Here is a 21,274-nt window from a genome sequence, read left to right on the forward strand (position 1 = left end):
TCCCTCCTTCTCCCACGGCAGCAACCTGGCGGTGGCACCTTTGCACCGTGGTGCCGCCCTCCCCTCTGCACAAGCCGGCCTCATCGGCCACGACGGCCGCTCTGCCCAATTCCGATGACAGCTAGGGGGGTGTTGGCAAACCCTAACCTCCCCCCTTATACGGCACGGTTCCCCCTAACCGAATGGGCCCAAAGGCCATATGGGCCTAAGCCCAAGTTTCTTTGCCCCATTCGGCTGGCTCACTAAGGCCATTGGCATTTCTACAAAAAAACACCCTGGGTTTCTGTTTAATTGCGTTATAATAAATATAATGAATTGTCATTTTACATTAAAAACCTCTGGTTTTAAATATATTGCACTTTACATGTCATGTCCCAAATTCTTAATCACGCATTTAAGAAAAATCATACTTCCTAAGCATTATGCTTAATTTTGCGTAATGGTAATTCGGAGCGCTAATGCACTTTGTTAAAAATCATTTGGATGAGAAAAAAAATTGGGGGAGAAAAGAATAGAAATTGCATTGAAAATACTCATTTTCTCTAACATGTGGGCCCCACATGTGGCCCCACCATCCCACCCACTCCCTCTCTCAAGTGGGCAGCACCCCACCTGCCCTCTCTCTCTCCTCTCCTCACTCCCCATGTTCCCACCGAGCTGCAGCAGCAGCTCTCCCCCTCTCACTCTCCCACTCAAGCTCACTCTCTCTTTTCTTCCAAAATTCGAGTTCAAGTGGAGGATTCAAGGTATAGTAGAGGTTACATGTGGGATTGGAGGATCCCACGCGTTTTCCTTGCAGGACAAGATGTGCCACTGCCGCGTTTTGACTGGACAATGTGGGGGGTCGTTTAGGGTCTTGTGCCCACGCCTCTGTTATGCACCGAAAGGGGTTTAAGTTGTTAATGTGACATGACGTCCGTGCAAGAAAATGAGGCATTCGTCGTGGAGCGCCGCCACGTGTTGGAGGAAACTCGGATATGGCCATGGCCCGCCCAGGTATTCAATGGGGGGACACGACAGTGTTGGTTCCGCTTCATCTTCTGGACCTACGTGGCTGCGTGGCCTGGGTATATAGCTGGGGTTACCCGGCTAGAGTCTCCATAGTCCCACGAGCGAGCAGTTAACCTTGACTTAAGTATGGCATCGTCTTCCTCCTTATCTTCTTCGGAGATGTCGATGATCTCGATGGCTTCTTCAGGAGCCATACCGTTTCGGTCGTCGACAGAGGCGCCAGTGGTAAGGCCGCTTTCATCTCTGCAGGGGAGGTGGTTGCCCGTCGCTCTGTCTCGACCTTTGGTTGGGGAGGCCATGCCTGTCGAGATCATCGATATCTCCGATGACGATGAGGAGATTGACTGGGATCTCCTGCAGGGGGAGAGCGAGTAGACGTCTGTGGAGCCGGCGGTGAAACAGGAGGAGGCCGGGAAGGCAAGGGAGAAGTCCCCGCCAGCGACCTCCTCAGACTCCTCAGTGTCCTCCAAAAGCTCGGGAGCCAGCTACTATATCGGCTTCCACAGCGGCAGGCCGCAGATGAGGCGTATACGCCGTCCCATGCGTGCCCCCTGCCGGGACCTGTAGGAGGTGAAGGTGGTCACTGGGATGGCGTACTTGGTGACACCGTGATATATCCATGTCTCATGGCTGAACTTAGTCACCTTGTATTCTTTCTCACCCTGTTTTGTTCCGTAGGGATTTATCTTCTTCGTGGCAATTTCTGTACTGTTGCTTCAGTATGTCTCCCCTAGATGTACTAGTTGTATAATAATATAACATGGACCTTCGGGAACGGTCGTGTCTCCTTTTGTATCGAAGTGCGAGGGGATCTTTCGAATGGGTGACCGCATGCGTGCGTGCCTTCGTGCCTCCAAACCGTGCTTCTTCGTCCCCTTCGAAGGCGATGGCTAGTTTTTCTGATGACCGGGGCATCGAGCCTTCGTATAGATCATCGATGATTTCGTTCCTTCTAGGGGAGAGGTGGCCTCAGGAGTCTGGTGGTGATAGATATGTAGGGTAACTAAGGAGAATCGGGTGGAGCAGTGGCGACCTTGTCGTCTCCGGTTATTGCGTACTTCTCGGGCCTGGCTTTGGTAGGGCCTCCTTCCCAATTTGTTCCAGATTTCCAACTCAGTGAAGTCCATCTGGAATCTTTGGAGACGAGCTCTGGAGGTGGTCCTTGACCTTTAAAGTTCCTTAGCGACTGCCCGAGTTGAAGGCGATGCCGAAGGCTAGGCGGGAGAGGTGGTTCGCGACACCCTCAACACTTAGTTGCTGCCTGGCTCCGAAGGTACTCCGTCCAGAGCCTAGCGATGGCGCGTCGAAGGAGAAGCCGAAGGCTAGGAGGGAGAGGCGGTCCGCGACCCCCTCGACCCTTAGCCACTACCATGAATTGCGGTCTCTGTAATGGACAATTGAGGGTTCCAGTATGTTTCCCATGCCACTAAGAGTGGGCTTTTATTAAATGTTAGTATAACACTCATAAAATGACGTATGAAATGTGTCTTTAAGGGATATGGTAGGGTAATGATTTTACTTTTTACCATACGTGTTTGACTCATGTGGGTCATACCTTTCCCTGTAGAGAGAGGGATTTTTATACCCCTTTGGAGTTTTCGAAAAACATCCCCATCGCAGGGGTTTTTGGAAGTCTCTCCGTTTTGCCGGAGGTTTTGTAAGGCTCTTCGTTGTGCAGAGGTTTGGTAAAGCTCTCCGTTTTTTGCCGGAGGTTTGGTAAACCTCTCCGTTTTTACCGAAGGTTTGGTAAAGCTCTCTGTTTTTACTGGAGGTTTGGTGAAGCTCTCCATTTTTACCGGAGGTTTAGTGAAGCTCTCCGTTGTGTGGAGGTTTTCTAAGACTCTCTGTTTTTGTCAGAGGTTTTGTAAGACTCTCCATTTTTGTTGAAGGTTTTGTGAGGTTCTCCGTTTTTGCCAGAGGTTTTGTAAGACTCTCCGTTTTTGTTGGAGGTTTTGTAAAGTTCTCCGTTTTTGCCGGAGGTTTTGTAAAGATCTCCATTTTTGTCGGAGGTTTTGTAAAGTTCTCTGTTTTTGTCGAAGGTTTTTGTAAGACTCTTCATTTTTGTCGGAGGTTTTGTAAAGTTCTCTGTTTTTGTCGAAGGTTTTTGTAAGACTCTCTGTTTTTATCGGAGGTTTGTGTAAGACTCTCCGTTTTTACCAGAGGTTTTTGTAAGACTCTTTGTTTTTGCTAGATGTTTGTAAGACTCCTTGGCATGTATTAATGCCAAAGGTCCTACACACTATGAGAGCTACGCAATACCTTCTAGAAAACCTAGGTAGTCTTACCTTCTAGGTGACCTAGGCATGCTACGCCTGCGGTGTGTAGGCTTGTCGTGCTCCCAAGGAAACGCCTGGGGTGCACCGCAACAGTATCCACTAAGGATGTGCCCTAGCGCGTGACATTTATATGATCGAAGCTATGCAATACCTTCTAGGGCACCCAGGGCATAATCTGCCTTGCAGGTGACCTAGGCACAAGCGGTGCCCGCGGTATATAAGCATGTCGTGTAGAGAGGATTCCTTGCAACATCATTCCTCAGAGCACCGCATCCTCACATCACGGTAGTCCCCTGATATGTGGCGTCCACACACTATCGAGGCTACACAATATCTTCCAGGAAACCTAGACAGTCTTACCTTCCAGGTGACCTAGGCTTGTGACGCCCGCGGTGTGTGAGCTCCACTTCCTATCAGGGCAAAGCCTACCCTCCGGGAAACCTTTTCAGGTGACCTTTGGGTTTAGGCAAGCAATGCTTACTGGTGCGTGGGCTTGTCACGCCTCCGGAGAAATCCCCCTGGGGCACCGCAACTACATTACCAAAAAGTCCCTTGATAACCGGTATCTACACACTATTGAGGCTACACAATACCTTCGAGGAAACCTAGACAGTCTTGCCTTCCAGGTGACCTAAGCATGCTACGCCCGCGGTGTGTAGGCAAGGCGTGCAATGAGGATTCCTTGCGACAGCATTCCTCGGAGCACCGCAACTCCGCCACCGAGGACATCCCCTGGGGTGTGGCTTCGATACCCGAGGCTATACAAATGCCTTCCAGGGCATCCTAGGCATAATCTGCCTTGCAGGTGACCTAGGCATAAGCAGCGCCTGAGGTGTGTGGGCCTCAATGTCTACCAAGATTACGCAATGCCTTCCAGGAAATCTAAGCAGTCTTGCCTTCCAGGTGACCTAGGCATGCTACGTCTGCGGTATGCGGGCTTGTCACGTCACCCGAAGATGTCCTACGGGTGGCGCCGCAACACGGTATATCAAGGAAATCCCTTGATATGTGGCAACTACACTTCCGAGGCCGCACAATACCTTCCAGAAAACCTGGGCAGACCCGCCCCCCAGGCGACCTAGGAACAATGCGTTTGCGAAAGTGTAGGGATTTTGCATGGTTATACTTGGTAAGTTTTGCAGTCTACTTTTGGCAATAAGAAGCTAGTAGTAGCGTAGAATATAACTAGGTTATATAACTGTTTAAATGAGAATCTAACTTAAGTTCTACTGCTTCTACCTAGTCGCTATTTATTGAAAAAAAAGACTTCTAGCAGTAAGGTTGGAGGCATCCAATAGACTCTAACCTGGCCGTATAAAAGACGGATCACTAGGTAAACTACTTGATGGTTAATAGCGGGTGTACCTTTGTAGGAATAAGGCCTCTATTGCGAGGCTTGGTGGCCTCGAAGCTTGTGGTTAGGCTGGGAGAGGCGGTGCTTGACCCCCTCAGCCTTTAGCCATTGCCTGGCCCTGGAGGTAATCCTTCTGGAGCCTGGCGACATCATGTTGGAGGCGTAGTCGAAGGTTAGTTGGGAGAGGCGGTCCTAGACTGCCTTGGCCCTTAGCCGCTGCCCGGCTCCAGAGGTGCTCCGTCCGGAGCCTGGCGATGGCGTGTCCGTGACTCAGTTCTCGTTGCTGGACGTGGTACCGTTGGTAGGGTCGGTAGCGATGGTGCAGGGTTGAGGGGCCGGGGATTTGCCCAAAAGGTGGCCCCAGGCCTTCGGACCCTACGCCGTCCTTCGCCCACTCCTTTTGCGGCCAGGTATTCTGCTTGCCTTCCGAGGTATTCCTCCCAGAAGGTCATGAGGGTGTGGCAGTTGTTGGTGTTGTGGCCGCGCCTTAGTCCGTGCAGGACGCACCCATGTGCGTCCGGGGGCGCTGGAGCTTGGAGTTGTCATTGGGGTCGGTGCTAAAGGCTGTGTGTCCCAGAGCCAGTGGTTTCCCCCCGGTCTTCTTTCCCTTTGGGAGACAATCGAGGCTACCCGGTGCATCGGCTTTTGGGGCTGAGGTGGTTCTGACTATGCCTCCCCAGACGAGGTGGGCTCGAGGTTCCCTGTGCGCGGTTGGCGTTGCGAGGGCGGCGTCGGAGGCGCTAGTGGGGTCCGCGCATCCTGGAGCCCTCCGTCTCCTTGGAACCCTCTTTCGCCTGAGGGGCCCAAGGAGGGCGCTAGGTGGACAGACTTTTCGAAGATTTTGGCTTGCTCGGGGTATCCCAGGTGTGGTCGAATGGGATACCTAGGGACCAAGTCCAGGTGAGAGCATTCCTAGGTTGGACCGCCCAGAACCATTGGAAGACGGCCTGCTTGGCCGTGGCTTTGGCCGCGTCCTCTCTTGAGGCGGTGAGGTCTTCGTCGTGCAGATGCTGGAAGGCCTCCACGCCGTCTGGAGTTCCTATACCGACCCAGGGTTCTCAGTTGGCCAAGGTCGGAGGAACGCCGTCCCACATGGCAGCGGGGCTGTAGCATGCATACTGTGCGTATGGCTAAGGCAGCCATGCATATGGTTACATGCTTGCAATGGTGGGTATGACGGTTTTAGCTAACCCTTTGGTGGTTTTTCTAGTAGGTTCCTACCTCTCGTAGCACTTCTATGTTCGAACGGAGCGTTGTTGGAGCAAGAGTTCGTCTTGCCCTATCAAGTACGACGAGAGTTTCTTCTAAGTAGGAGACTCAAACTTGGAGACGAAGTTTAAGAGGAAGGAACACCACGAATATATTGATGGTAGAAATAATGGATCGCTCTGGAAAGAGTATCACAACGTGACTTGGTGTATTTTTACCTTTGTATCTTTTTTTCTGTCTTGCCCGTCCCCTGTCCAGAGGGCCATGACCTCCTATTTATAGGGCTATGCGTAACTTGACGTACAAGTTATCATAATGTACAAATATCTGAGATCTGACAAATTACTGGGCCTTATCCCGGATAACTACTTTCTACCTGATCGGTGGAGATAAATATCCACCGTGGTAACTATCGTGGTGCTTGCCCCCTGGAGTGTGGCGAGCCGATCGCCGATTGCGGCCCGGCGCCGCACTGTCAGGGGTGTCAGGATAGCCTCCATCACACCGGGGTGTTAAAGCGGCGTCCATTAGCCTAGGCTTTTAATGTCAGTCACTTCCTTGCAAGCAAAACACGACTGGTGCTTCCCTTTTGACAGATCTTTCATAAAGCCTGCTGACTCACCTTGCTGTCTTTGGGAAGGCAACTCGAGCAGCCCGAGGCAGAGACCTTGGGAGGCATGGGACCTGGAGGTGAAAGCTTTGGAGAAGCAGGGCTCCGGAAGGCCGGGGCTTTAGGAGGCCGAAGCTTCAGGGGACTAAGGCTTTGAGAGGTCGGCTTTTTGGAAGGCTTCGGGAGACCGAGTCGGCTGAGTCAAGGGAAGGCTTCGCAGGTACGAAGGGGTACCGTGAAGGGATATGATGACTTTGGAGATCGAGCCTTTAACTGAGGGTCCGGAGACCAAGGCTCCGGAGAGACCTAGATAGTAATCTTCAACTATTATTCTCAGACTGATTTATTTTCTCCTAACATAAAGCTTATGCTACCTTGTTCCAAAAAAAATGTAACGGATATTGCTACCCTATGGTTGCAATTGGTTAGATTTTTTTTCCCGTGGCTGAGCACGGCCATTTTACTGGCTAGTTAGCTAGAAGAATAAAATAGCTAAACACCAACCAGAATCTGCTCCAGCCCATCCCCATTTTATCCATCACAGCGCGCGGCACCCTTGAATCCCAGACCTCTGTTTCAAAATCAAGAATCTCTAGCAGCTTGTTACATTGCCGCAAGCTAGATCCACATCAAACCCAGCACGAGGATCTGCTTCACAAGCGAGTGAGCCGGCACTGGTTCGACCGGTGCAAAACATGCGCGCGCCAGTCCATCACGACCTGGTCTCGAAGGGCTTGTAGGTCTTGAGCGAGTCGAACACGCCCTGCACGGACGAAGCGCAGGCGGCGATGGTGATGAGGAAGCAGACGAAGCTGAGGCTCTGCAGCGCCACCCACCTGGCGCTGAACCGCGGGACCTGCCGCTGCCGTATGTGCATCTCCACGGGGAAGAACACGGTGAGCGGCCAGAAGGCCACGCTGCCCAGGATGCCCAGGATACTGTTGAAGAAGGGCAGCAGGACGGCGGCCAGGGTGATCACGGCCACGAACGCCGTGCGCCACACCAGACGGAACACGTTCACGCCGCCGTACTCCCGCGTCGAACTGGGGCACCGAGATGCCACGGCGCCCTCCACCGCCGCGAACAACGGCTGCAGGAACACCTGGAACCCGCCCACGAGGTGGAGGACGATGCACACGTTGGCAAAGTCCACCAGCCAGTAGGGCTCGTAGAAGCCGGTGAGGATGTTCCCCGGCGCGCTGTTGCCGAACGCCGAGTAGCCCAGGCAGCCGCACAGCATGTAGAATGCCGTCGTAGCCGAGACGCCCATGATCGTCGCTTGCCGCATCGTCTTGTTCTCGGCCGGGGGAGCGCGCAGCGTGTCCTGCACCCGTCACCGCAAAGAAGCTTGATAGCTTGTCACCGAGTTGCTGTTGTTTACACAGAGTATCTTGTTTGACCACTGGAGTACGTAGTAGCTTTTCTCACCTGGATTTCAATGAGGATTATGGTATAAGAGTAGGCAAATGCGATGTTGCCGAGGGCCTGGAACGTCATCCATATCTTCTGCGCTGAGTCAACATCCACTCCAACCTCCGTGCCAGTCAGCGTCGTCTTCCCCGTGGGACCTGGCATATCGAGCGCACAGATAATCAGTGGTATACTATGTATATTTTGTTAGTTAAGATTTCAGAACCGAGATGTATGTGAATGATAACTGATAAGTGGTAAACAGGTGATACCTGACATGGTCTGCGCGAGGCCGAGGCCGACGGCGATGGTGGCGTAGGAGAAGGACATGACGGCAGCAACAACGGAGAGCCACCAGAGCTCGTGGAAGTTGGGGAGCTGGCTGAAGATGACTTGCACCACCCCGAACGCCATGATGTACGAGCTCGTGTTTTGGGTGCAGTCCGCGTCGTGCCCGTGCCAGTGGAAGCAGTTCGACTTGAGGATAGCCCTGCATCCAAGCAAAAAGAAAAAAAAAAACAGTCGATCATGTCGATCAATGAATCACGTACAGCATGTTAAGCTTGGCAGGTATGTACAATCGCACTAGTATGTACCGTTACAACGTAAACATTATTTGGTTAGTTCATACGATTAAGTTTTCGGGCTAGTCCAATTTCGTCTAAGTCATACAAGTTTAGGGACCTACGCAGCACTGACGGACGCTGTGATGGTGTAGCCGATGCCGGTGCCGAACATGTTGACATACTGGCAGAAGCCGCAGAACCAGACATACCACCCACCTGCACATACACACAAGAAAGAGAGGGCAATACCAATGGCGTCGATCTTTGCATGTAAAGTTCATAGATGTCTGACTTCAATTTGGATGTGGTGATCACAGATTCACAGTCGAGTGGTAGTAGTATATACCCAGGTAGGACTCGACAGCTTCGGTGTAGGTGTAGTTGCGCTTGCCGGTGACAGGGTCGTCGACGCGGTAGCAGTCGGCGAGGAGGCCGCACATGTAGTAGGTGATGGCCGCGAAGAGCAGCAGGATCACCGGCCCGGCCACCCAACCCAGCTGGGCCATCGCCCACGCCAGCGACAGCACGCCGGAGCCGATCACCGCCGTGATGATGTGCGCCGTCGCCGTCCATACCGTCCCTGTACCATGCGTACGAAACAAGGTCGTCAATTTCGCAAGGGAAATCACGCATGAGCTCTTCTTTTCTTTCAATGCAGAAGAGAAGCAACAAATGGTTATAGTTTGTAGTAAGGACACTTGAGTCACAGGAGAATTCTCAATACCATGCATGCATGTACTACTACGACGGTAGGACCTACGCGATGCGGTGCTCACGTACGATTGAGAATGAGTTTTACCTGTCCTCCTCTCCTTGCCGTCGTCGTCAACGTCGCCGTGGCCGCTGTGGGGATGGGCGTCGATGTCCATGGCTTCGACGCGCATCCCTTCTCCCATGCCTTCAGCGGAATGATGAGGGCTCGGTTCGGTTTCCATTCCTGTACGTGCTCGCTCGCTCGATCCTTCGATGGGTGAAGATGGCAGGAGGACTTAGCGCGCGGTGCCGGTGGTGGTCGGGAGTGGGAATAGGGCCGGGGAGAGGCAACGAGTGGCGCTAGCTGCATATGGTGTAAGTGGCGAGGAGCCAACGAGCGCCACGCCATCGACGGAAATGAGAGCAGCGGCGCGAGTGGGAGCGTAAAATTTGGGTTTCTTCCCTCGTCTCTCGCGGTCGTGGGCAAGCGAGACCGCGCAATGAGATGCACGTGGCAAAGTACTATATATTGGGCTAGCTGAGTATTCATCTGCATGAAGAAATATGCATGACATGCAACGGTGAAGAGAGAACACTACGGAAAAACATACAAATGAGATATAAAATTAGTGATAGATCATAACATAATCTATTATTGATGATAATAATAATAGATCGTAGTTATGACATGTCATTAATAACGACTCATCAGTGACGATATTCACAATTTAGATGATGTTTGTGTGCAAGTTTATGTTCGTAGCTAGCACCATTTTATCATCTCTATATTGTTCTTTGCTATATTCGCAATGCTTTTAGAGCCTGTCTAATCACTTTAAAAATACATTATAGTTGTTCGATGATAAGAGGGAAATAAAATTCTCTATGAATATTATTTTGCCAAAGATACTTATTTGTTTTGCAATTGATTCTATGCTTGCTTAATTGGCTTTTTTTTTTTCAGTTTCTCACTGCACTGAGTCCTATATGGTTCCTTTTGTGCCTGTGTATTTATACTCCTATCACTTTGTAGTAGTTGCTTTTTACAATAAAAAATAGCATATACAGGTATACAACTAGTGCTATTGTATATTTTTGCTTAAATTTGATGTAAGGGGTGGGCGGCGGCTATGGACACAAACACGTATTTCGAAAACGGTGCAAAAACTTTGGTGGATGAGAACTCAATCTTCCAGGTCCAATTTGTCCTTGAAAAAATTGACCAACACGACAAAAGTGGGAAGAAACGGATGCAACTTTTTCTGTAGATATTTGTAGAGCACAAAATATCAAGATCAGAATCCGTATTCAAAAGTTGTGCCTGTTGTTCACCTATCAAATTGCGAACATTTGGATGAGGTATTCAGAAGTTCATAAAATATTTGTACAAATTTGGATGAAGAAAAATTTAATTGGTAAATTATAACCCCTAATTAAATTTGGTAAAATCAGTCATTAGTGACGTGCCAAGATTATAAACTGTCACTAATATTCAGTCATTGACCTATCACTAAGCAATCATAAGTGACGGTCACTTATAACTTTCAGCAAAGAGGGTTAAAAGTATAAAATATCCAGTTTCTACCACAACTATATGATAGATGTAGAACGAGATTGACAACTAGAGGGAAAGTGAATAGGCACATCAACAATTTTTTTGGTGAAATCGACGACCTTCTCCTATTTAGATTACCCAACGCACCTCAAAATTAAGCGAAAGCAAAAATAGAGAGAAGTTTTAACATGAGAAAATCGAGACAACACGACTCTACGGATGGTATATGAACCATATGTTCCATTTAAGATCAATCCATATGTCTTAGCACTCGAAAGATCACAACTTGCAAAGAAACAATAAAAGATGAGTACCGAACAACAAAACTCTCCAAATTGATTGTCTAGAGGTAAGGAAATTCAAGAACCCATCACATAAGCATGTGTATACAAATTTTATACCTCTAGCAATATGAAGAGTCACAGGGTGCTGAAATTTCAACCAAAAATCAAAACAAAAATTAAAACTGAAAATCGAAAAACTTACAAACTTGCAAGGGAACCAATAGAGAAAAACTAGAAGGAAGCGAATTCAAGTATATGTAAAAATATAAACTTCATTACTTAAATAGGTCAGCCCCATTTTAGACGAATTACAAAAATTTATCTCTCAAAACTCTCACCTATTACATAGGTTAAGCACTCCTCTTCCTCTCCTCTAAAACCCTAGAACAAAGCTCTCATGCAGATAGCTCAAGGGACACCTTCTCAACCAGCCATACCCCTCTATTTATAGCTTAGAAAACTTGACCCTTAAGTTTCCTTGATTGTTCTCAAAATACCCCTCTGTTGTAGTACAATTCTATATACAACCGGGGGTATTTTGGTCCATTTTCTCCTCCATCCATCGGACTACTGTGGCGCATTCATGACTTAGCTTCGTTTCGACGTAAGCTTCGCGATGATGCCACGTGCACTATATCCGCCTGCGGTTTTATGGCCAAACCGGAAAACCGACTCGTACGCTTTTCTCAAGGCATGACTCACACCTGCTTGCTTTGATCTCAAGCAAGTCTTCCGATGTTGACGTGTGTCCTCCGTCTTGCGATCTTGACCATCGACAAGTCTCTCCCGCTCCCGATCCCTCGGGCCACCTTATCACTTGCACTGGCATCCCCTTCGTTTGACTTTGTTAACACGCCATCTTCATCCTTCACCTCATGCTTTGCCTGATATCCATGTATACAGCTGGGATCACTATTGACTCCATCCGGTCTCTTTGATCGTCTGGCACCAAGTACCTCGCTTGACCGTGATCACCCGCTGTCGACCACCAAGTTGCGTCCAACACCTGCACATCATTAGACAAGCAAATATGCATCTTCAAAACTATATAACATCATCGCATGTTAGTCCAAATCATAATCAAGTTGAAAAAGATTAGACGTAACAGAAATGTCAATACTGGATGGTCTAACGTTCATATTAGTGTAACACCGGACCATCCGGTGAGTATAATTCAACTAGAGCCCAATTTGCATTCCCCTCTGAAAAAATTAGTGTGGTGACCACTTTCGGTGCTCACACTAACAACACCGAACCATCCGGCACCTTCAACTTGCCCTATGCATTAAAAAATTTCTGGTGTTTAACATTGCACACACATGACCATTTGGTGAGCACAACTACTCCTGATACACATATTCAACCCTTTTGAAAAGAGTAGTCCGGTGTGCATCCATTGCCAACACCAAACCATCCGACACTATCCAAATTTAGTGTAAAAAATTCTTCTCTGCAAGAATTAGTCTAATGCTCACTTTCACCCACATCGGACCTTCTAGTGAATGAATTTTTTGTCCCTGCGCTGAAAAAACTCCGATGCTCGTAATTGCCACACGCCGGACTATTCAATGAGGTCAAACACCCTCACACCGGACTATCCAGTGAGTGTAAGCTTCTTGCACCGAGACAACGACATAATCTCCAATTATTTGCTATTTTGGTTAGACAAGATCAATCATTGCATACATAACTATGCATTTGTAATCAGATGGACACTCAACCAAAGTCACACATTGTCAATCACTCATCAAAAATAATAAACCAAGACACATCTCAACTTGGTTTCTCAGGTAAGGTAGTAAGAGAACTATGTGTAGGGGAGGGGGTGGTCGTGAGTTCAAGGCCTACAGAATGCAAACTAAAAAACAGTTTGAAAATATAACATGGTTTGTGGGTCATATGTGATTATGTGATTAGCCTGTCAATTGGCATGGCTCGGGTATATATATATATATATATATTAATTTTTTTCTAAAAAATATGAAAAATATTCATCGATCATAAGTAACGGGTAACTATTATAGTCCATCACTTATATTCAATCATTAGTGATGGGTCACTATTACGATATATCACTTATGACTTTATTAGTGATAGGTTACGACTTGTCATTAATAATGACTCATTAGTAATGTGTTCGGGATGACAAATACGGGATCCATTACTAATGATTGTTACGACCTGTCATTGAAGACATTTTTTCCACGTAGTGGAAGAGAATAGAATAGGAAGGAAGTGAAGGTATATATTAAAAGAGAATGAGAAGTCTAGGTGTATGTCCAATGGGGGCTCCATGCATGAACTTTGTCAAATCTATGGTCCGCGAGTCAAAATTAAGGGTGGTACTATTTATTAGAAGTCTGTTTTTTTTAAGACAATCAATCTCAACCATCGGATGAAGATCAGACGGTCGTGCTTCTTTCTTCTTTCTCCGACCGTCAGTTCATCCTCCCACCTGCTCTGGCCACAATGCTCCCCCGCACCACCTGCCTCTGGCCATCTTTTGTGGCTCTCCTGCCGCTAGATCCACACCCACCACCCGCCACCGCCCCCCTACTGCCAACCCCACCCACCGTCCACCTGCCGCCCAAGGCACTGGCACCATTGCTATCGCCTCGCTGTACCATCACCCCAGCCTCTCTCTCTAAATCCGGTACCCCGAACCACCCCATCCCGAAAACCCCCTCGCCTAATCTGGAAGCGGCGTGTTGAAATGCAGGAAGCGTGCAAAATCAAACATGGATGGCTGGATGGATGGACTCCAGCCTTGTTCAGCTTGTATGTCCAAGCTTGTGTCACTCTGGTTCGATCAGTTGGTTTGAGTGGAGATGATTTCGAGGACACCTAACAGAGAAAAACCAAACATATTACAATTCGATCAGTTTGTCTTCCGAAATATGACACGGCCCTTCAACTCATTTGAGTTCGAACAAGGCTTGTTAACTCTCAATTCTTATATCAACTCTTAAGTTTCTTTACAGGTACAAGTTACAACATATGCAAGATGCCCTCGAAACCTCTCACGGATTTCTCAGCTACACAACCGGAGATCTCTCTCTCCCTCTCCAGAAGAACTTCTCGCTGACGCCGTAGCGAAGGCTTCATACCAGTTCTATGCTAACCCATCGCACAACAGCAAGCACTGTTAACCGCTGACCTATCGCATTGCATGGTTGTATAGAATTCTTAACCCTCATGGAGAACCTCGGTCATCTGCTAATCATGACTTGGTCTTGAAGGGGACATAGTGCTTGAGCGATTCAGTGACGCCCTCGATGGACGCGACCGCCGCGGCGAGCGACACGAGGAAGCAGAGGAAGCTGAGGACCTGCAGCGCCACCCATCTGGTGGTGTACTTCTGTATCCGCCGCTGCCGGATGTACATCTCCACCGGGTAGTACACGGTGAGCGGCCAGAACCCGACGGCGCCGAGGAAGCCCAGGATGTCGTTGAAGAAGGGCAAGACGATGGCGAGCACCGTGCTCACCACCACGAACGCCGTCCGCCACGTCAGCCTGAACACGTTGAAGCTGAACTTGCCGGACGCAACCGTGTGCTCGCGGGTGATAAACTTCGCGTTCGGCCAGCGCGCAGCTGCACACGTCTCGACGGCGGCGAAGATGGGCTGGGAGAACACCTGGTAGGCGCCCACCAGGTGCACCACGATGCAGACGTTGGCGAAGTCGATCAGCCAGTAGGGCTCGTAGAAGCCGAACCCCGTCAGGATGTTCCCCGGCGCGGCGTTCCCGAACGCCGCGTAGCCGAGGCAGCCGGACAGCATGTAGAACGCCGTGGTGGTCGACACGCCGAGCAGGGTCGCCTTCTTCATCGTCTTGTTCTCGGCCGGAGGGGACTTCACGGTGTCCTGAATTTTCAGTTTCAGGTCCAGAGTTAGTGATCGGTGTTCATTATTAAATTCTGAACATTCTCTAATGCAGTGCTTACTTGGATTTCTATAAGAATCATGGAGTAGGAGTACGCGAACGCGATGTTGCCGAGAGCTTGGAACGCAAGCCAGATCTTCTGGGCTGAGTCCACGTCGACTCCAACCTCGGTGCCAGTCAGAGTAGTCTTACCACTACGACCTGTGAGAGCACAAAAGTTGTTCAGGGCACAATGTCGTATCACAGAATGATCAGAAAACATGCGCACTGCTACACATTTGCGAGACCAAATTCTTAATGAAGATTAGTTGACCTGATATGGTTCGCGCCAAGGAGAGACCGATGGCGATGGACGAGTAGGAGAAGGACATGACGGCAGCGACGATGGACAACCACGACAGATCGCTGAAGTTCGGGACCTGGGAGAAGAAGATCTGCACGACCCCAAAGACCACCATGTACATGGTGTCGTAGACGCCGCAGTCGGCAGCGTGGCCGTTCTTGTGGAAGCAGTTGGACTTGTGCACGGCCCTGCTTAGCATCATCCAACCAAGAAAAATCTCAGACGATGAGATTGAATAGAGAAAAGCCACACTATGAATGAACCGATCGCGTGAATTACTTACGCCGCGCTGATCGACGCTGTAATGGTGTACCCAACGGCGGTTCCAAACAAGTTGACATACTGGAAGACCCCACAGGACCACACTTGCCAGCCACCTGCATATACACAGACACAGCACACGACATGCATCATCTTCCATGTCAAAATTCAGAAACACTTTTGAGGTGAGAACAAGAAGAAGTACCCAGGTATGCGGCGACGGCGTCCATGTAGGTGTAGTTCCTTTTCCCAGTGACATGATCGCCGGTGCGGTAGCAGTCGGCGAGGAGGCTGGAGGTGTAGTAGGTGATGACCGAGAAGATCATCAGGGTCACCGGGCCGACAACCCAGCCGAGCTGCGCCGTCGACCAGGCGAGGGAGAGCACGCCAGAGCCGATAACCGCCGTGATGATGTGCGCGCTCGCCGTCCAAACCGTTCCTAAGATCATAAAGAAATTGCACAAGCAGTGAGCCATTCTGAAAACTTTTGCTATCCCATTGTCGTAATTTGCTCCAGTATTTTACTTCTTTTTTTAAGAAAGGAAACTTCTTTAAAGCACGCTTTTAACCACACCACATATGACGCAGTACAATCAAAACTTACAGTTGGTTTTCCATCCTCATCTCAAAACTCAAAAAGGTTTTTTTTTCAGAAAAAGAAAGAAGAGCTTCACATTTGCCAGAGTCTCACTGAATCATAGTACGCTATTTCACAAGATACTAATTAACAATCAATTATTTTAGCTGCTGCCAGCTGCCTTAACCGAAAACAAAAATGGACAGACACATCACAGATGAGCGTTGAGACTTCAGATACGAGGACCCTTCCATGGCCGGTGACAGCAGACACAGAATCAATGAATCATTGAACCCCGGAGACGCGTACGTCGCCGTCTCACAACAAAAGTCAACACAAAAAAGAGGCACCATGCATGCCCCTTGGTCAACAGAAACAAAGGTCCCTTTATTTGCGTTTGGCTCCGGTCAGTTAAAATCTCTGACTCCTGCGGCCGTCGCCCGCGGATCGCCGGCATAGAAAGGCTATTCTATGTTCATAGCATGCACTAATTGTCATCCTAGCTACTCCTAGTAATTGAAAAACTAGGTACTGTTGTAAATATTGCCATAACGTGAGTAAATATTTAATCCCACATATAAAAATTGAGAAACAAAATAGTTACACTTAACATGAACATATATGAAAGTACCAACAATACATAAGCAAAAACACCTCCCATTAAACATGATAAAGAACTAACATCTTCTGAATCAGTGCTCTCAGATGAAATTCAACAATTGGCTCTAGGACTACCGATATACTACTCCCTAATTATCCTTTTGACACATCATGAGCTAGACTTAGAAGATAAGATCATAACTAAATGCAAGACTAAAAAATATTCTCTAAAATTAAGCTTTCTTCTTGAACAAGCTATTGTACACGAAAACTGAAAGGTAGAAGGTTGCTCTTAGAGGAACAAATCACTAAACAAACAACAATATACTAGAGCAATGCTTATGGATAGCCTGTTCTTTCATAATTCAATAAAATAAATTGAATAAACAATTACAGCAACTCCTTATCCAGGAATTAAGCTTAAAGAGCAATGAACATAACACTAACAGTTAACACAGGGACTGAACAAAGAGAAATACACCACAAATTTCAGAACTACCTGTACCAATACAACAACAGAGAACAAACAGGTCAACACCTATTGTACTTAGACATCTAGCTCAACTTAAGTGTAGATAGTTATCACAGAGCATGTTACATCACCAAGCCATCGAGAAAGTAGAGATGTAAATGAGGAGTAAACCGAAATACTCACAGTGCAATTCGGCTAAAGGCAAACTCAATCGAGATAAGGCATGACTCAGTTACCGTTGTCCTAGAAATCTAATCACCCGCCAGTAGCTGCCGGCAAGAGGGAGATAGAAATACAATATCTCAACACACCATGTCGGCACGTGCGGGCGAGCCTCGGCACACACAACACCGACAAGCACCAATACAAGGGCTTCGTCACCCAATCTCTTTCTGCTCAGAACCACCAACCAAAGATCGAGCTCTACTCGTCTCTAGCACACTAGGCCAGAAAGAGAGAACAAGTGAGAAAGACAAGAGAATGGAGAGGATATCCAAATTCTCACTAAGAGAAGAAAGAGCCAGCCTGTATATATGCGCAATGACGCCCTACAACATCCCACGACCACCGAAAGGATCAGAGATGTGGTTACATCGCTGCCGTCGCCCAACAGCCGCCGCCACCTTCTCTTCTATGTTCTCTATCTATTTCCCACCGTAACCTTTGCTGAGCTAAGCCCTGGTGACAAATATACCACCGCATGGACTAGGCTGCAACAAGCCAGAGCTAGCCGGTCCACAAAGAAAAAAGAGACCCAAAAACATTAAAATTTCATGTTTTTCTCAACTGGTACACCCAACCATGCTAGTCAGTAGTAGTTACTACTTCAGCTCCCGTTTATTTGTCGTTTGGACAAAAAAATAAATTGATGAAAAGTGTTAAAACGACCACTTCACAATGAACGCATTGAAAAAACTATGCTCCTAATTAATTTTCTAAATAGTTGCGCAATAACAAAATTCTAAATTCTATAAGTGGATAAATATCGTGAAACAAGATTTCCATGAAAAAAACAAACATTGCTAAAACAGTGGGAGCAGAGTGTTTGTATGGGTGCGTGTCACAAGTCAGAGATGGCAGGCAGGCCCGCATCGGTGAGCTCATCGCCGCAGACTCTTGCCTGATATCTCTGGCCGACCAGCTCGGGTCAAAAAGGTGTGGCCATTTTCTTCTTCTAGAGGTAGTAGGCATAACCCTTGCGAACAAGCCGGGCATGCCCGGATCTGATAAGATTCTATCTACCGTTGGAAGAATCGATGCGAATAATTTCTGATAGTCTCAGGTTCTGTACTTGATGGGCTCTGCTGACCATAAATCTCTAGAATCAGTACTAGTAGTATTTTCTTTCATCTTTCAGAAGTGAAGAGTACACAAGTACTTATTTCCATACTATTATCCAAATCAAGGAGAAAAGCAAGACTTCTCGTCACCTAAATGGAATCTCAGGTTGGTTTCGCGTCAAGGTTACAGATTCAACTGCTTCAGAAACCGCCATGAAGACCAGACAAAAGGGAGCTTTCAGGCCGGAATGATTTGTTGAAAACTAATTTATCCCAGAGGTAGAAGACCATTTTGCACACAAATGCACTGTGTCATGGTCTCATCTAAGCTGACTATTACTCGCAGACACGTTTAGCGTAAAGGTTAGTGTTACTAAACATTTCGTGTCAAAAAGCACGGGGCTATGTTTTTTCCCAGCACGTGCAGAAGAAGGAATCTACATCTATAAAGTATAAACGCACAGGTCACAAACTTGCACGCTTGTCCTCTCATATTCACACTAGCAGCTCTTTTCGTTGTTAGTGAATGGGCAGTCTTCCAGCTATTTTCCTTCATGTTCATATTAGCACTCACGCAGCTGAAATGTCAAATGTGTAGTGTGCTCCTAAGGCCATATCTAAGCTGTGGCACGGAGGTCACTTCAAAGTTTGTAACCCAAGCACAATCCCGGGTGTTTGGTTTGAAGGATCATCACCCCTTCCTTGATGGGATCATCACATAAATTTTTATGGGATGACACCATCCATCATTTTTATGCTAATCATGTGCTTACGAGGAATTTGAGGTAGTAACAGATCAACCTATCATATTCCTTGAACCAAAAATTTAGATTAGGTTTGGAGCTAGAATCAGACAATCCACCACCAGCCGTTCCTCACCACCATAATCGCATGTGGCGACCAGATGTGCAGCTCTGGCCCCCCCTCGAGTCGTGAGAAATGCGTGTGATTAAGAGCTACCCTCTCCAATTTTATATTAGATGTCGTTTTAGATAGGATTTAAGATATCAAGACGGTTTAAATAAGGTTACCATTTAACTCATCATAATTTAAGTACTGAGAGTTATTCAATACAGCAATAAATGTTAAGTGAAGTTAAAAGGTGCATGTAAGATTGAAGTAATTGCAAAAATAAAACAGACTAGATAACCCATAAAATCCTTAAACAACAGTTTTTCAACATCTCAACTAAAACTCTCCCACATCTAATATAAAACCAGAGTGAGTACCATAAAAAAGAAGGGGAACTAAGCAACAACGCACTCCGTCTCGAGACAAATCGATTAGTTGGGCCGTGCACGTCAGGGATGGACGGATCGGTGCCGCGTCGGCGTCCACGCCTCGTTTTTGTTTCGTTGCGCAGGCAGCCGAAGGCAAAGGGGATCGGTGATGATTTTGCCGGCGTACCCGCAAAAGAACACGTCTAGGTATCCTTTCAGGAGGAATTGCTGCAATCTTTTCCGAGAGAGGGGGAGAAAAGGACGAGCAAAAACAAGTGGGCGTCGCCGTAGTACCCCCAAAAGGGGGAAGCAAACCGTCGCCCGAGCTCCATCGTGGGAACACGAACAAACAGACCTTGGAACGGCCGGCCCCAACGCAAGGACGCCAGAGGACAAGCTTTTGCTCTTGCTGTCCTTTCAAGTCCAGCAACACGACTAGCAGGAGCACGTTCGAGTTTGGATTTGGACTCGGCGGCGAGCCATGCATGTATGCATACTTGTCGCGAGGCAGGAAAAGGAACACAAGAGAAGCGGGCGGGGGCCTGGGCTTACCGGTACGCTTCTTCTTGCCGTCGTCGTCGAGGCCGTCACGCGGCTGGGGGAGGTACGGCCCGCCCGCGCCCCCGCCGGAGCCGCTGCGCGCCGCCATCTCCAGGTCCTGCGTCATCTATGCCGCGCGCCTAGAGGGGACGAGGGATGCAGGCGCGGTTGGGAGATTGGGATCAGTTTTTTTTTTCTTTTGACGGGTGAATGCAGCGGCGGCGAGAGCGCAGAGCGCCACCGCCGGTTGGGGGTATATATACACGAACACGAGTGAGGAGGTGGGGTGGGGGGGGGGGAGGCGATCGCCGATTTGACCCTTGCGCTCTTTTCTTCTGCTGTCATCCTGAGCAATCAGTCAAAGAGGTGGAAACGCGTGCCCAAACAAGTACCCATACGTAGGGGGTCAAAATTCGGCTCGGAATTAAATTGTGTACTGAACCAGCCACAAGATATGGAGTACAGTTTGGAATGTAGTATTGTTCATTGAACATGTTGTTAAAGATATATTTTTACTTCGAGATTAACGTGACCTCATTATAGCAATAGAGATAAAAGGACCAATAGAATCTCACTCAATTATAAAGGGTAAGTCTACTTGGCACTTGATTTTTTCCAACGTGTCCCTGCCTCTCTCCTCTCTTAACGCTGGGACGAGTACCCTACAAATACTTATCTTTACTCTTGCTCGTGCTACACCTTTTTCTTGACTTCGATTAAAGTCTTATTTGGCATAGTATCAGATTTAAATTTTTTTGAAACGGGTCAAACCTAGCCGTAAGAAATTTTAGATTTAGAGTTGTGAATGGATTAAAGGTAATTAATTAAGTCATCTAGCTTTATTTTAAACCAAAAATAAAAATTTGAATTATTTTTTAATCATACAAACTATACGTCTAACATAATTTCGGAGCTGAAGCTATACGATCTAGTATATGGTGCCAAACCCGGAGAAATACTAGCACTGTGCTGTGGATCCCAAATCCATGGTCGGCCGAGCAGCGAGCCGGAGGGGCCACGCAAGACACGAGCAGGGGATCATGTGACCTGGCTGCGCGCGGTCGCCGTCGGCCGGGGACCAGCGCCATATGGCCTGCATGCACGTGGTACGGCGGCCGTGGCTCCCCGA

The 21,274-nt window shown here is 48.0% G+C and overlaps 2 protein-coding genes across 4 annotated transcripts; both read right to left on the reverse strand.

Moving 5' to 3' along the window:
* Positions 1-7,172: 7,172 nt before the first annotated feature.
* LOC133930096 (amino acid permease 1-like) lies at positions 7,173-9,332 on the reverse strand. Its single transcript, XM_062376798.1, has 6 exons — positions 9,236-9,332; positions 8,783-9,016; positions 8,559-8,652; positions 8,143-8,360; positions 7,889-8,028; positions 7,173-7,784 (listed from the first exon to the last, which is right to left on the reverse strand). Exons 1-6 carry the CDS (start codon positions 9,330-9,332, stop codon positions 7,173-7,175), a joined length of 1,395 nt encoding a protein of 464 aa, XP_062232782.1.
* A 4,560-nt stretch (positions 9,333-13,892) lies between these two features.
* LOC133883600 (amino acid permease 1-like) lies at positions 13,893-20,400 on the reverse strand. 3 transcript variants are annotated; one of them, XM_062322976.1, is made up of 7 exons: positions 20,158-20,314; positions 17,342-17,546; positions 15,662-15,895; positions 15,479-15,572; positions 15,166-15,383; positions 14,914-15,053; positions 13,893-14,833 (listed from the first exon to the last, which is right to left on the reverse strand). In XM_062322976.1, the coding sequence occupies exons 3-7, from the start codon at positions 15,780-15,782 to the stop codon at positions 14,189-14,191; spliced, it is 1,218 nt and encodes a 405-aa protein (XP_062178960.1). In that variant the 5' UTR covers positions 15,783-15,895; positions 17,342-17,546; positions 20,158-20,314; the 3' UTR covers positions 13,893-14,188. The 3 variants fall into 3 exon arrangements, with proteins under 3 accessions (XP_062178960.1, XP_062178959.1, XP_062178958.1); XM_062322975.1 differs by having other exon boundaries at positions 17,289-17,546; XM_062322974.1 differs by lacking the exon at positions 17,342-17,546 and having other exon boundaries at positions 20,158-20,400.
* Between the last annotated feature and the right edge of the window lie 874 nt (positions 20,401-21,274).

This window comes from Phragmites australis, chromosome 10 (assembly GCF_958298935.1).
Source record: "Phragmites australis chromosome 10, lpPhrAust1.1, whole genome shotgun sequence".
NCBI lineage: Eukaryota > Viridiplantae > Streptophyta > Magnoliopsida > Poales > Poaceae > Phragmites > Phragmites australis.

Coding starts and splice junctions, on each gene's coding strand:
- LOC133930096 (XM_062376798.1), bottom strand. CDS start 9,332: ATGGGAGAAGGGATGCGCGTCGAAGCCATGGACATCGACGCCCATCCC. Junction 8,029..8,142: donor CCTCGCGCAGACCATGTCAG/GTATCACCTGTT, acceptor TCGATATGCCAG/GTCCCACGGGGAAGACGACG. Junction 7,785..7,888: donor TAATCCTCATTGAAATCCAG/GTGAGAAAAGCT, acceptor TGACGGGTGCAG/GACACGCTGCGCGCTCCCCC.
- LOC133883600 (XM_062322974.1), bottom strand. CDS start 20,272: ATGACGCAGGACCTGGAGATGGCGGCGCGCAGCGGCTCCGGCGGGGGC. Junction 15,573..15,661: donor CGCCGTCGCCGCATACCTGG/GTACTTCTTCTT, acceptor GTGTATATGCAG/GTGGCTGGCAAGTGTGGTCC. Junction 14,834..14,913: donor TGATTCTTATAGAAATCCAA/GTAAGCACTGCA, acceptor CTGAAAATTCAG/GACACCGTGAAGTCCCCTCC.